A 13,666-nucleotide genomic window follows, 5' to 3' on the forward strand; every position below is an offset into this window, starting at 1 on the left:
CAGCGCAGGGTTCATATTTTTTTTTTCTTTCAAGTTTATAACACCACACAGAGGGATGAAGGGAGAGAGACGGTGAGAAGACGTGTATCCGAACCACAAATTATTTTTCTATTCTACTTTCGGCTTGGATGTTTGGAAAAATGTGTTTGAAAAAGGCGGTTGCCAGGTTAGCCAGAGGGGTAATCTGGGAATTGATTTTGGTAAACTCCGCCTTTTGGTAAATACAAAACCATGATGCGCTTTTTGATAAATACATTAACCGTAGTACACCTTTTAGTAAATTACCGGAATGGACGAACTACATACGCCTAATGGAACTAAAAACCTTCGTTTGAGTTCTAGAGGCATCTCTTAACCTGCTTCCACGCATAACCTATGCCTATGCCTCAATTTTATTGGGGTCCATAAAATTTGGGGCCATTATTTTTCATATTTCATATTTATTTTTATTCATTTGTTTTTAAAAAATATATATATATATATATTGACCATAATATTTAACATTTTAAATTTATTTTAAAGAAAATATTTAATTTTTAGTATTAATTTTTAATATCATTTATTGTATTTTTTTTATAATTATTATTTTTAATTATATAATGTAAGATCTAATCACTCTTTCATTCTCTTAAAAATCATAGTTGTAGATGATCTCATAATTTTTTCCGCTTATTAATGCTCTGCATCTTTCTCCTTTCTCTAATATTAACTGTATTCTTTTTACTTGTGATGATACTTTCAAAGTATGTTCTTTTTTATTCTTATTTTTTTCTTCTTCGATAGAAACATGAATAAGAGTTTTTCATCTTTATCTTTATATCCGTCGGAAGATTGAATATTCATACCCTACCTATCATCTTATTACTATTTTACATTATTTTTTAAAAAATAAATTATTTCAATGAATATATGAATATTTATTAAATTCTTAATTTTTGTACTCGTCTGCTTTTTCCATCCATGCTCTTTCGATTGTGTGAGAATTTCCTATGGAAAATAAGTTGATATACTTGTTGGTGACCATGTAAAACGGCAAACTAAGTTTTTTTTTGAGACAGGAAGCGAGCTAAATTTTTTTCCTTCCCAATAAAAAATGAGACTTATATATTGGATAGGATATGGATAAGATTTTACCATATCTACCTTTATTTCTAAACCTAAAAATATTCATATCTGAATACCTAATTATTTAATTTGATCTAAAAATTTCCTCCATAATCTTCCCTATTCGGATTATATGTTAAATTCTCAATTAAATTCGAAAGAAATTATCATCCTAAATGCTAGTCCTTTTTAAATATTATTTTTTTAATTTTCGTAGTCTTTAATAGCATTCTTGATTTTGATTGTGTTGTTTATGAATGCTATTTTATCTTTTGGCTTCTCACTGACTAGTAGAATATTTTACTCTTTATTCAATTTAGCATCTCAAACCGCTAAAAATAAATAAATTTTGTATAAAAATATTTTTGAAAAAAATTAATGTTTTAATTTTTTAAAAAAGTTTTTAAATCCGTCCGAATGGAAAAGGTTGAGTAATAAAAAAAAATTACCTAGGCCTCTAGCAACTTGAGACGCCCGGTGTGGACGACAGCATGCATTTTTTTGTTGTTAAGCTTAAGTACAAGATGACCGTAGTAAGTAGAGAGGGACGTTTTTTGTTGTTAAGCTTAAGTACAAGATGACCCTAGTAAGGAGACAGGGACGTAAGGTAGAAAGCACCCATCAGCCGTTACACTATCTGACAAATTCACGATAGAGAATCCCTCACGCTGGATAAATCTTCAGATATGATGAGAGTGTCTGGTTAGATCAGGTCACATATAGTCAGTCCTTGCGAGTTTAAATAACAAGTAAACGTGGAATACTTCCAATCATGCTCTTCCATGGTCAATCGATCAAATTTCAATGTCCAGTTAGCACTTCAACCTCTAAAAATTATCTGATCAAAACCATCTAAATCCAAATCTTACTTGAAAGCAACACCCTACCAATTTGATCCGAAAGAGGTCGAAGAGTGACAGTCCAGCCATGAAGCACAAATCAGGCACATAGCTTCACAATCGTGGGCAGCCCAAAACCTGTTTAACCTATTTAATAGTTTGAGAGCACAGAGAACCTATCAAATAATAGACAGACCAGAATGGCATGAGATAATCAGATACAATAAACAAACAAGCGAAAAATATTAAAGTGATTGAGCAGTAATCTCTGACAAAAGTTCAGGCACAGCACGTCTACATGTTACATGAGTGAGCAGCTTCTGAAACTCCAGGTTTTAGCGGACACTGAGTGGGAACTAATTAAGAATAGAGAAACCCCTGGGTCACCTATACACATGGAAGTCTCTCTGTTTCTCCAAGCTCGTCTGCATTCACCCCGAGGCCTTGGGCTGAAGATATTTGAGATATTGTCGATATGGCCCAAAGCAAGGAAATTACAAAAAAAAAAAAACAACACAAACCAAGGTAACACCACCACCAAACTAATCGGAAAGATCTGGAGAGTCATCGGTACCGGAAGCTCATGTCAAATTCCGGACCATACATACTGGGAATGTGACCAGCAGCTGCAGGGTGGGCATGCTTTTCCTTGGCTCTCATCTCCATCTCCAACAGTCTTTGAAATGCATCTGGATGACTGATGCTGCTGCCACCAACAAACGCTCCTGATTTTGGATATAAAAATTTAGAATCATTATGGAATCTGAAACCAACAATAATACAAGAATGTAAATCTTAGCTATAGAGGATTACAGCATTGCCACACTAAGATCTAAGCAACAAACAGAAAGGCTTTGAGCAGTAACAAGCTCTACATGTGCATTTTGGGTGTCTTTACTACAAGACAAATTTTAAATATAATAAACGCATTGTCATGCACAAAAATTTGAAAGAAATTATGTAAATTATGAACGTTAATTTGCCTGAATTTTCTAAATTTCATCAAAATACCGATTCAAGTTATGAAGTGGGACCGTGGAGTTGATAAGCGGAACATGAACGATATAACTTATAAATTTCAAGTAGCAAATAAATTGAGGAATCTGTCTATCCAGTGAACACAAGAATGAGAGTGGAATTTACCTGGCATTCCCATTCCAAAGCTACCATAGTTAGACCGCTGAGGCTGTAATGCAATGTTATGCATATTATTTGTTTCTGGTACAAACCCTTGCATGTGATTTATCTGATGAGGTAATTGCATAACTCTTGGAAAGCCTGGATGGGGCAATTGCTGCGGGAAGTTTCCTGGAGTTGACAACTGCTGTAACATCAAGTGATAGGAAGTAGGATCCATGTGAGGTGCATTAGCATGGTAAGCATTATGAGGAACACGATTTTCAAGAAAATTTTGAGGGTCATGAAAATTTTGTTCAGGCCTAATATGGTTCATTTGTTGATTCCCATTAGTGAGATGATCCAACAATGCGTGTAGAGGCATTGCATTGTTGACAGTATGAAATGATGCCCTTCCCTGTGAAGGATGATGAAAAGCACCAGTATTTACCAAGTCATGGGGGCTCTGAAAAGAACCAGGGTTTTGAATGTCTTCTGCACTTCTTGGAATGGCATTAAGCAAATTATTATTAAGACGCTCGGCGTTCATTTTGGAAAACAGCTCCTCTTTACCTGTATTAGCAAAGGGTATAGGATCTGAGATTGCCGATTCCAGAGCATCACTATCAATGATCAAACTCTGCTCATCTGGCAAGTGAAAATCAAGTATTTTCTCTCCGGAACCAACAGTGCCCAGAGGTACTGTGTCACTGTGATAACCAGGCTTGTTTGGTTGATATTCACTGGACCTAGAAGAAAAGAAACTAGCATCAGGGTTTGGAAAAGGCAATCCAGCCGATGATGGAAAGGCATTAGTGTTGGTTCCACCATCTGGCACTCTCTGTGAAGAAACAGGAGCTTGAGCCGATTGAAGCTCATTCATAAATGCAGCCCCAAATAATGCTTCGAGAGTCAAGGTCTTATCTGCACTGGACATTGTCTCAGTGGAGTTCTTCTCAGGAATTGGACAATTCAAAGAACTTTTTTTATCAGTTAAAGATGATTGATGAAAGAACTCAACATCCAGACCAGTTCCAGTTGTCATCTCCTCATTTTTTGTTCCTTTTTGTAACAAAGAAAGAAGATGTTGTGATGCATGCTTGTTGATATCAGATTTCTTGAGTTCCTTATTTTCGTCTGTTCTTGTCTCAGGTCCCTGTACCATCATATGCTGGTGACTTGGCCCCCCTTTGATGTCAGCCAAGATTGACTGCTCAAGGTCCTCACATGTAAGAACAGCAGGACTTGAATCTAACTTATCAACTTGATGATATTGTTCAGAGATCCCAATTGCCAAAGTAGTTGTAGGAGACGCATCAAATTTCTGTGTAGCATTACTAATATCAGTACTGTCCAGTTCCTCATGTTCAAATACTTTATCATGAGAAACTATAGATTCAGATGAGACAACTTTATCATTATTCACAATCAACGAAAGGAGATTCTTTGATGAGAAATCATCTGAAGGTTTATTTTCTGTGCGCACATAAAAAATCTATTAGCTTATCCCTCAAGTAAAGCAAAAAAAGTTCAAGTAATAATTTCCAGGTTTACCTTCTTCAAGAAACCAACTAGCAAACTTAGAAGATACAGAAACTGAAGAAGTCCATGGTTCTTTGTCCTTTTTAAGCCCGAGAGTCTGAGAAAAAGAACAGAAATTGTGTAACTGGTGTATCAGGGTCTTACAAGTTTTAAACAAGAATCTTATTTCCATAATGGACAACCAACCAAACTTAACAAAATAGAAAGTCCTATGTTCAAAATCTCTCAGTGGGAGTGACTAAACGGCATGTCCTCAATTAAATCAATCCAAATGCTGGACTTAGTCTAGTTCAGTCACCCCTGCTAAGCTCCTATGAGAGTGCTAAGAATGTAAAACTATAGTTTCAGTGTCTTCCATATGGTTTAATCTGCCGTGAGAACTAATCACAAATAAACCTAAAAGATGGATAGATTTACTGAGATAACAAGACAAATCAATAAAAAAAGAAGAGAAGATTTTTTGGAATAAAAATGGGACTAGTTTATAGAAAACACTTACCGAAGAGGAAGTAGAGGAAGTGGATGAGGTACCAGCAATATGTAAAGAACCACCGAGCAACTTTTCCAGAATGGAGACAGAACTGTCGTGTACAAATGAATTTGTACCATCAAACATCTCTTTTTTCTTGTCATGATCATTCATTATGGCCTCTACCCGAATTTCATTGACATTTTGAAGATCAGATGCTGTAGATGAGAGGCTTTCAATTTCATGTTTTCTAACGCTGTCATTGAAGCAGACATCTAATTGTTGTCTCTTTTCCTTATCAGTATGGGTGCTATCAAGATGTTTGTTGTCAACAATACCAGCAATACTAGCCTGAGATGACAGAAAGTGTGGCCAAAAAAAACAAGGTGATCACCAAATGCGCATGCCAAGTAAATGAACATAGATTTAGCTTTTGTTCCATCACATTGATGGGAGTTTTATTGTTTTGTTCAATATGATTTAGCTCAAGCAGGATTTGCATTGGGAAATATATCACTTAAAAAAAACATCAGCAGGACAATATTATACGATCTGCACAGTCATTATTGCTTGGCGCTTGGAAGGTCCAACATGGAAAATATGTGACATCACTTCCAGTGGTGGACACATTAGGGCATGTGCTATATCTTAATTTTAAAAATCATAAAGGCATCCCTTTAAATGTAGGGGGATGCTATCAAAATTTCAAAAAGGTTGGGCTTGTGTCAGAATAATAGTTTTTCTGATCCCTCCTTGCTTATGAATCCCTCCATGCACAGCCACAGCAAAACTTGCAGCTCTCCTATGGATTCCATGACCCTTTCCTCTCCTCTCTAGCATTGGTGGAGAACTTCCTTTCTGCTTTCATAGCCCATTTTGTTTGAAAGTTAGTTCTTAGAATGGCTCAATCTCGAGTGATCCAAATTGCTGCCAAATTGTTTCAATCCACCTAAGATATCCCCTTGGAATCACCCTACTGGCCCCCGGGGAAATGGTGCAGCGGTTAGGGCGCTCAGTTATCTCCCAAGCACCCACGGTGCAATTCCCCGCTACAACGTATTTGCAGAAATTTTTCCTCCAAATAGGACTTGCAACTAAGGGATGTTGGGCTTCTGGGACGTCTGCCGCATGTGCTTCCCGATTTACCCTAGTAGCCGGTGTGAAACTTCCATGGGCCTGGTTAATCATTTTTTTTTGGAATCACTCTACTGACTGAGAAGTCAAGTGGATGGATTGGATTATGTTGCCAGATTCTAGTTTCTAATTTTATTTTGATCCATTATGCCATTTCTGAGATCTGAAACTTTTTTAAAATACCAAAATTACTACTGCCCTAGAGCCAATTTGCTTTGTGTCTGTGAGAAGTTAGTTTTTATCTTCCCAATGTTTTCCATGTTGAGAAATTAAAGACTAACATTGGTTGATTTGGGGTTGCTATGGTGGACCAGTGTTGAAAATTTTGCGCTGTGCCGGGCGGAATGGGTGAAACTTACCGTTCCACCCACGCACCGAAACCGGCACCAATATAGCTACAATTTCGTGCGATGTCATTGCGTGCACACGACAGAAGAATCACGCACGCTCGTCGTCGCGAGACAATCAGGCATGCTCGTCGCGTGACAAAAGGCCTGTCGCGATTCCAGAACGACCGACGCTGCTGGATGAGTTGCGGGACTCCTCAGCTGCGTCGGAGGAGTCGCAGGACTCCTCTACCAGTGGCGGAGGCATCACACGACTCCTCCAATGGCCCCGGAGGAGTCCTGCGACTCCTTCGGTGGCGCCGAAGGCGTCCCTCGTGACTCTCCGACGCCACAGTAGGAGCATGAAGCGATTTCTCGAATTTAGGTTTTAAAAATTAAATATTTTGATTTAATTAATTCAAACATTTTCTAAGGTAAGTGTGATATTTCAAAGAGGCTTTTAAGCCTAATTAAATTATCCCAATAAAATATAAATATATTTATTTTTTAAAAAAAAATAAATTTTATTAATTAATATTCTGAAAATTAATTTTACTAATTTAAATTTTATTTAAAAATTCTAAAAAAATAAAAAATCTAATAAATGAGATTAATATTATGATATTTTTTAACTATTTTATATTTTTTTCCGTTTTACTATTTAATTAATATTTTAATTTTTTTTAATCATTTTAAATATATAGTATTTAAAATAATAATTAATTTAAATAAAAAATAGTTAATTTATACAATTATTATACCTAACGTAGTATTTTTTTAATTAATTTATATACTTATTATAGAAAAAATATAGAATCAATTTAAAATTTAGATCCATGAAAATTAAGATGTTTAGCTTTTTACTTTTAAAATTCTTATTTCCTAAACATATAAAACATATATTTTTATCTTAGAATGCCTCTACTAATCTGCTTAGGAAATATTATATGTCCTTTATTTAAGAAATTTTGATAACGGTCTCTTAAGTTTATGATTCGTAATAAAACACTTATAATCTTGTACCCCTATGATCATTCTAAATTGAGATAGTTAAATTATTATTATTAGAAAATTATTTCAAGTTTAAATTTAAAAATACCGAAATCTTGTCGGCACGGCACGATACGTTACTGAAACTGTATCATTCCGGTCTAAGACCAAAACCTCAGTACGGGTCGAGATTTTAAACCTTGTGGTGGACTACCATAGCTCCATGAGCTTTTTAGCAGCAAATTGGTATCTATGCAGATGACATGCACTCAGGTAATTGAGTGACGCATATGCATTATGCAAGGGCATGGATGGAGGCTGACAAGATTTAAGAATGGATTATGATACCTGCTATCAACCGATAGCTGGAATAGTAAGGCTGCCATATTAACTAATGTAACATATGTCATGGCCAATCATGAAGTAAAAATCAAACAAAGATACTTCCCCTCTTTCACTTTCCTTTTTCACGTGATTAATCAGTATCCAAACAAGTCCTAAAGGTCGAAGAACAAAAAGTTGACAATAAATGGAATTTGTTTCAAAAATAGAAATTAAGTATTTGAAACAACATTGGTAATTCAACACATGCTAATCTGATGTAAGGCATAGTTTGCATATCTGTATTGGTGTCAGGATCGGCTGGTAAGTAATCTCAATAACTGTATCAGATGGTCAGATCAATAAAATAGGAATCAGAAAATGGATAATTTTAAATTTGAGTAAAAGGTAAAAAAACATAAGAGAAAAATTAAATGCAACAGAAAATAAATTCTAATGATAATTTAAAATTTAAGCAAACGGAAAAAGAATGTAAGAGAAATTCAATACAACAGAATATGAACTTTTAATAATTTAAAAACAACAAAGAATTTGTTAAAATGAAATTTTCTAATGTAAAATTAGATTTCTTTTTATGATTTTAGTACTCAATTGGTAAAACTTCTATCTATTGATAAGCATGATCAATTTATCCATTACATCATTTGGAACTATATTGTGGATATTAATACTAATTATTTTTTATCAAAAATCCAAACTATTATCTTAGACATATCTATTCCTCATTGTCCAGTGATGTATTTATCATTTTTACTTCATAAGTTAGTATCATGCTTAAAACATATTTTAAGTACACTTACATTCAGTGTTTATTATAGGATATATTTTTATTTTTATTATTGTTTTAACTTTATTGTTTCATTTTTCATTTTTATATCAAATTTTAATGGCTTTTAATAGGCTGACATTTGTTAGGAGTGTTTTGGTGTTCTTATCTAAGCAATTTCATAATTATGAATACAATCCGATTGTGCTTAAAAAATGGAACTTAGTTTACCTTAAATTGTTTCTGCAAATCACCAAAATTATTTTCTGTATTTACTGTTTTATTTATAGATGTCTGGATATTCATTTTAACATAATGTTCCTCTTTTTGGTATGTTTTAATATTGTCTTTCATACTCAATTTGTAATTGGTTATATCATAAATATTCTTCAATTTAAATTTTGTTATTTTACTGTTCTATAATATAGTTAAAAACAGCTAGTTTTGCTCATGCATTATTAGCCTCAACATAGAAGGTAAAGGTTAATGTTTCAAACAAAATATATGACTATAGCTGTCACTGACTTCTCTTTCACCATGTTCATCTTTATAACAGCCATGGTACCAAGATTGTGATCAGGATCTTAGGATCTAAATTGGGCTAGATTTTACAAACCTATGGTCCAATCCTAGGTTTACTTATTGTTCCTCCATAGAATCTAGCTCCCAATATCCTTTAACTAGATAAAATATATTTACATCAACTTACCCTCTGTTTGGATAGGGTGAGGAGAGGTTCATTAATGGAAAGGGAAGGGAAGGGAAGGGAAGTGAGGGGAAGGGAGGGTAACTTCCTTACACCCCAAATCGGGGTGTAAGGAAATAGGCCATTTGAGGGGTAAGGGAGGGTAAAAGGTCCCCTTCCCTCCCCTCACCCCCTTCCCTCACCTCCATCCCAAACAAGGTTAAAAGTTACCAACCCTTTACTTACCCTTCTCTCACCTCCTCCCAAATAGACTGTTAGACATTTTAAAAATTCACATTTATTGTTGCAAATATTTTTTCCAGTCATAAGATTTTGTTTACTCATAAGTAGAAGAATCTTTTTTGGTTATTGTCATTTCATCCATCTGATAAAAATTGCTACTTGCTATATAAAGATGAAATACTATGGATTGTACTCCATTTTTCAAAATTGAAATGTATGAATAATTTTAATGATATTGATATAAATACTATGTATTGAAATACTCTCTCTCTCTCTCTCTCTCTCTCTCTCTCTCTCTCTATATATATATATATATATATATCAAATGTAGTTTAATTAAATTAGTAACCTTGATTACAGCTGCCTCCAGCTTATTTCATAGTGCATACATTACAACATTACATCAAAATGGAGTCACTCTATGGAGGTAAAGTGTTGAAGATGACGACAACGAAGAAGCTCTTCCTCACCATTAAAACACCTCTATCACCATTGAAATGCATCTATAATGTCTTCATGTGTAGTTGTGTACTGTTTCTAGTCCATCTCTCATGCATCTTTTACTTTTTATTGTGTAGAAGCAGAAGTCTATTAATTGATTATTTTGTTTCATTTCATCCAATATCCTTCACATTTTCAATCGTTTGACCTATTTTTCTTCAATTTCAATCATGACAGATTTTTTAAAATCAATTATGATTTTACCCAAGAAATCAGGCAAAAACCAGTCCATCCCAAAACAACTCGCCTAATCCAGATCAGGATTGGTCAATTTAAAAACCATAAGGTAAACCTCAAAGCAAATAAACATCAAAGGATAAGAGCTGCTAAGAATTTAATTGATCGTGCATTCTGATAGCTATAACTGAAGAGAAATTTTTGTAACAATATCCATTTCTCAGAGAAAAATATTTCATGATTAATGATATTAAAATAATATTGTATGCCAATACCTCAGATGCAATGTAATTAGATTGAACAGGAAGGATTTTGTCCGCTGCACTAGCAAACCCAGGTGGTACAAGTGGCCGAGATAGAGGTGCATGCATAGTAGAAGATCTAGGAGATTCAACTTCAGATAGTGAAGAGTCATCTGCTTTGTCAGTTTTGCTGATTATTCTTTTCTTATCAGCTGAATTCTCAAGCAATGTAATACTATCAGCATTAGGATTATGTTTATGATTATTTTGCTTTTCTTGCAGTGCTTTCCGTTGTTCTCTTCTCATTAGCTCAAAGGAATCTGCATTCACATACCAAAGAAAATAGAACCACAGGAAACAAGGGAAAAAAAGAGAGACTACAATAGACACACAATCATAAATAAAGCTAGTAACCAAATAGCGTACCTCTTCTCCTTTGTTCTTCAGCTCTGTCCTCACTTGAATAATTAGTTGACCCAAATGTTTCATCATTACATGAATCTCTATCATCCTTTCGCTGAAAAGGCAAAGCCTGAACCAAAAAGCAGAATTTTTATAACACTACTCTCAGAATGAATATTACTATAATGACGAAAACCAACAAAGCCTTTGTTGCAACAGAGACATGTGTTTTAATACTTTCCAATTGTCTAACCTTATAAGGTCGTGGAGGCTGATAGGGTCCAGAAGTCTTATTGAGTGTAAATTGACTAGCTGCCCTAGATTTTGCTGTTGATGGTCCTTCACAACCTGAAGGTCTTGGAAAAGCACCACTTCCCAAAAGTCCATCATGCTCAGCATGCTGAGAGTAACGTCTTGATTGTGTTCCAAATCGTTGTCCAATATCTGACATTTCATATATGATGCAAGTGGCAAAATCAATCCAGAATAGTGTCAATGATACAAAAGATTTATATGGCGGACAAGCAGACTGTTAGAACTATAGATGGATCACAATCTTTAAGAGAAATAATCTGTATTTAATGATGATGAGCATCAAAATGCATAATTGGGCAATCAGATTCTGATGCTATGAATTTAAAAATATATCCATTAGATATATTGATGATTGTTGCAAAATCCAAGATGGCGCGACTATTTTAATGCATGAAGCTTCTAGTTTTGGAATAGCCTCTCTAACAATGGTGAAAGGAAATAGATTTGTGTCATGAACTCAGCAGCACATAACCCTGTATTATTTGGTGTAGAAGACATGAGCATCTAGGATTCAATCTTTTGTTTGGAAATGTTATGACAGAAATTAGAAATGAACAAAATATATATAACTAGTAATACCATTGGTGTTGCATATGAATTAAGATTCCAATCTTCATCGAACAAAAAAACGAACAGCCCGATGCATGAAACTCCCACCAATGCGGGTCCCGAGGAAGGGTCGGACCACATTGTGTCGCAATCTTACCCTACATTGCAAGAGACGGTTTCCGCGACTAGAACAAGTGACCTCTAGGTCACACGGCAAAGAAAAGCAAAAGGTTGTATTCAATTATGGCAGGACAAGTTCATGGATTATCCTTCATTAAGCCATAACACTAGTTTGCAAAAGTAAATACGCCTGTGGTGAAAGTGACAAATAACAGCTGCCAGAATAAAAAATAGACAAGGCAAAGCTTAACTAATAAATCAAGCATCAAAATGACTAGCATTTTCTGTTTTTGTTCACTCTGAACAACAAACCTTGTGTATTTGTTTCACGATTAGATTGGAGGTCTCCATCTCTATTATTTAATCGTACATCCCACCTTCCAGAGCTTGCACGAGAATAACTGACTGCAACTTCTGACCTGTTTGGTGGTGGAGATGTATAATCGCTGCGCTTCGTGCTCTGAAAACTTGAGCCTCCAAAACCTCTTTGCCTTTCATTTAAAGTATAAGATGCTTCATCCAATTCACTGCTTGATAAAAAAAAACAGCAAGTCAGACAAAATTATCTATATAAGGCCCCAGAAAAAAGGATAAATAAGATTATATTTCACCATAAATTACCTCAAGACTGAAGCATCAAATCCATTAGGCAATTCGTTGCAAAGTTTGCTAAAAGATAAAAGTTCATCTCTTGTATAGCATACTTTAGTTTTCCTAGACACAGGCAAAGAAGGTAAAGTATAAGGTACAGACAACAACATCGATGCATAACAAGAAGCTCTAAAAGCTGCTCACCTAGTATCAGAGCTTCTTTCAAGTAACGGATCCTCATTCTCCAAACTCATTCCAGGAGGTTCGCTGAACAAGTATCCTTATCTACTAAAATGAATCAGTTCCTTGGTTTATATATGCAAAACTTCCGGCTAATTTAGCCTCCTACGACCCACGACGAACCCAGATCGAATACAAGTTGCAAGAAGCTGGTAATGCCAAACGGGTTGTCATATCGTTAAGCGAAGAAATAAAAGAAAAAAATGCGGCGTGCGAGAAGTTTGATTCTGTACTGTCCCCTGTCAATAATCACAAAAGGGGACCAGCCTCAGAAAGCATAGAGGACGTTAGTCACCAAAAATATCAGCAGAAATCTGAAGATATCCGTTCAAAATCTAGGCTGACGACTCCCACGCCAAACGAAATGCCATTAGGGTTAACATGAATCAGAAGATAATTAAAATTCCTTGTTGAAAGACAAACTTACGGACGGAGAAGCATACACGAGAACCGGAGGGATAGGATAGAGATCAGTGCCGGCGATCGGCGCCGTAGAAGGGATTCGAGCCTAGAAGACCGATTTCTTCTCCCGGCGGAGGAGGAAGAGAGAGAAGGGGAGAGAGAGAGAGAGAGAAAGGGAGAGGAAGGAGGTATATAACAGAGAAGTGAATGAAATGGGGAAGGCAATGTCACCCAGAACTATACCTTGCGGGCCAGCCATGCGTAACTGACTGTTGAGGATGGGAGGATCTTCTGTGTCAATCAGGACAGGCAACTGCACTAGGGGCCTGCCAATAAGTCAGCTGATGGAAAAACCAATGGATGACGAGTAAAATTACTCTTCCTGTTCTAGACACATACGTATCCTTTCGTGAAACCCGAACCTAATCTCTTAATAATATCTTAAACACTAAAAATAAATATAATATTGCGCCTATGGAATAATTAAATGGTGAAATGCCTAACAAAATTATATTATCTATTAAATTTGAATTATTAGTCATGTAAATATGTAAATATATAATATCCATTC

The 13,666-nt window shown here is 35.3% G+C and overlaps 1 protein-coding gene across 6 annotated transcripts; it reads right to left on the reverse strand.

Moving 5' to 3' along the window:
- Positions 1-2,162: 2,162 nt before the first annotated feature.
- On the reverse strand, positions 2,163-13,289 carry LOC122052657. Of its 6 annotated transcripts, XM_042614301.1 has the most exons (12): positions 13,121-13,279; positions 12,658-12,932; positions 12,484-12,576; positions 12,175-12,392; positions 11,132-11,322; positions 10,903-11,008; positions 10,510-10,796; positions 5,101-5,421; positions 4,614-4,698; positions 3,087-4,535; positions 2,465-2,668; positions 2,163-2,392 (listed from the first exon to the last, which is right to left on the reverse strand). In XM_042614301.1, exons 2-11 carry the CDS (start codon positions 12,705-12,707, stop codon positions 2,508-2,510), a joined length of 2,961 nt encoding a protein of 986 aa, XP_042470235.1. In that variant the 5' UTR covers positions 12,708-12,932; positions 13,121-13,279; the 3' UTR covers positions 2,163-2,392; positions 2,465-2,507. The 6 variants fall into 6 exon arrangements, with proteins under 6 accessions (XP_042470235.1, XP_042470234.1, XP_042470238.1 ...); XM_042614300.1 differs by having other exon boundaries at positions 2,163-2,668; positions 13,137-13,289; XM_042614304.1 differs by having other exon boundaries at positions 2,163-2,668; positions 12,175-12,389.
- Between the last annotated feature and the right edge of the window lie 377 nt (positions 13,290-13,666).

The sequence above is a fragment of the Zingiber officinale genome, chromosome 3A (genome assembly GCF_018446385.1).
Source record: "Zingiber officinale cultivar Zhangliang chromosome 3A, Zo_v1.1, whole genome shotgun sequence".
NCBI classification, from domain to species: Eukaryota; Viridiplantae; Streptophyta; class Magnoliopsida; order Zingiberales; family Zingiberaceae; genus Zingiber; species Zingiber officinale.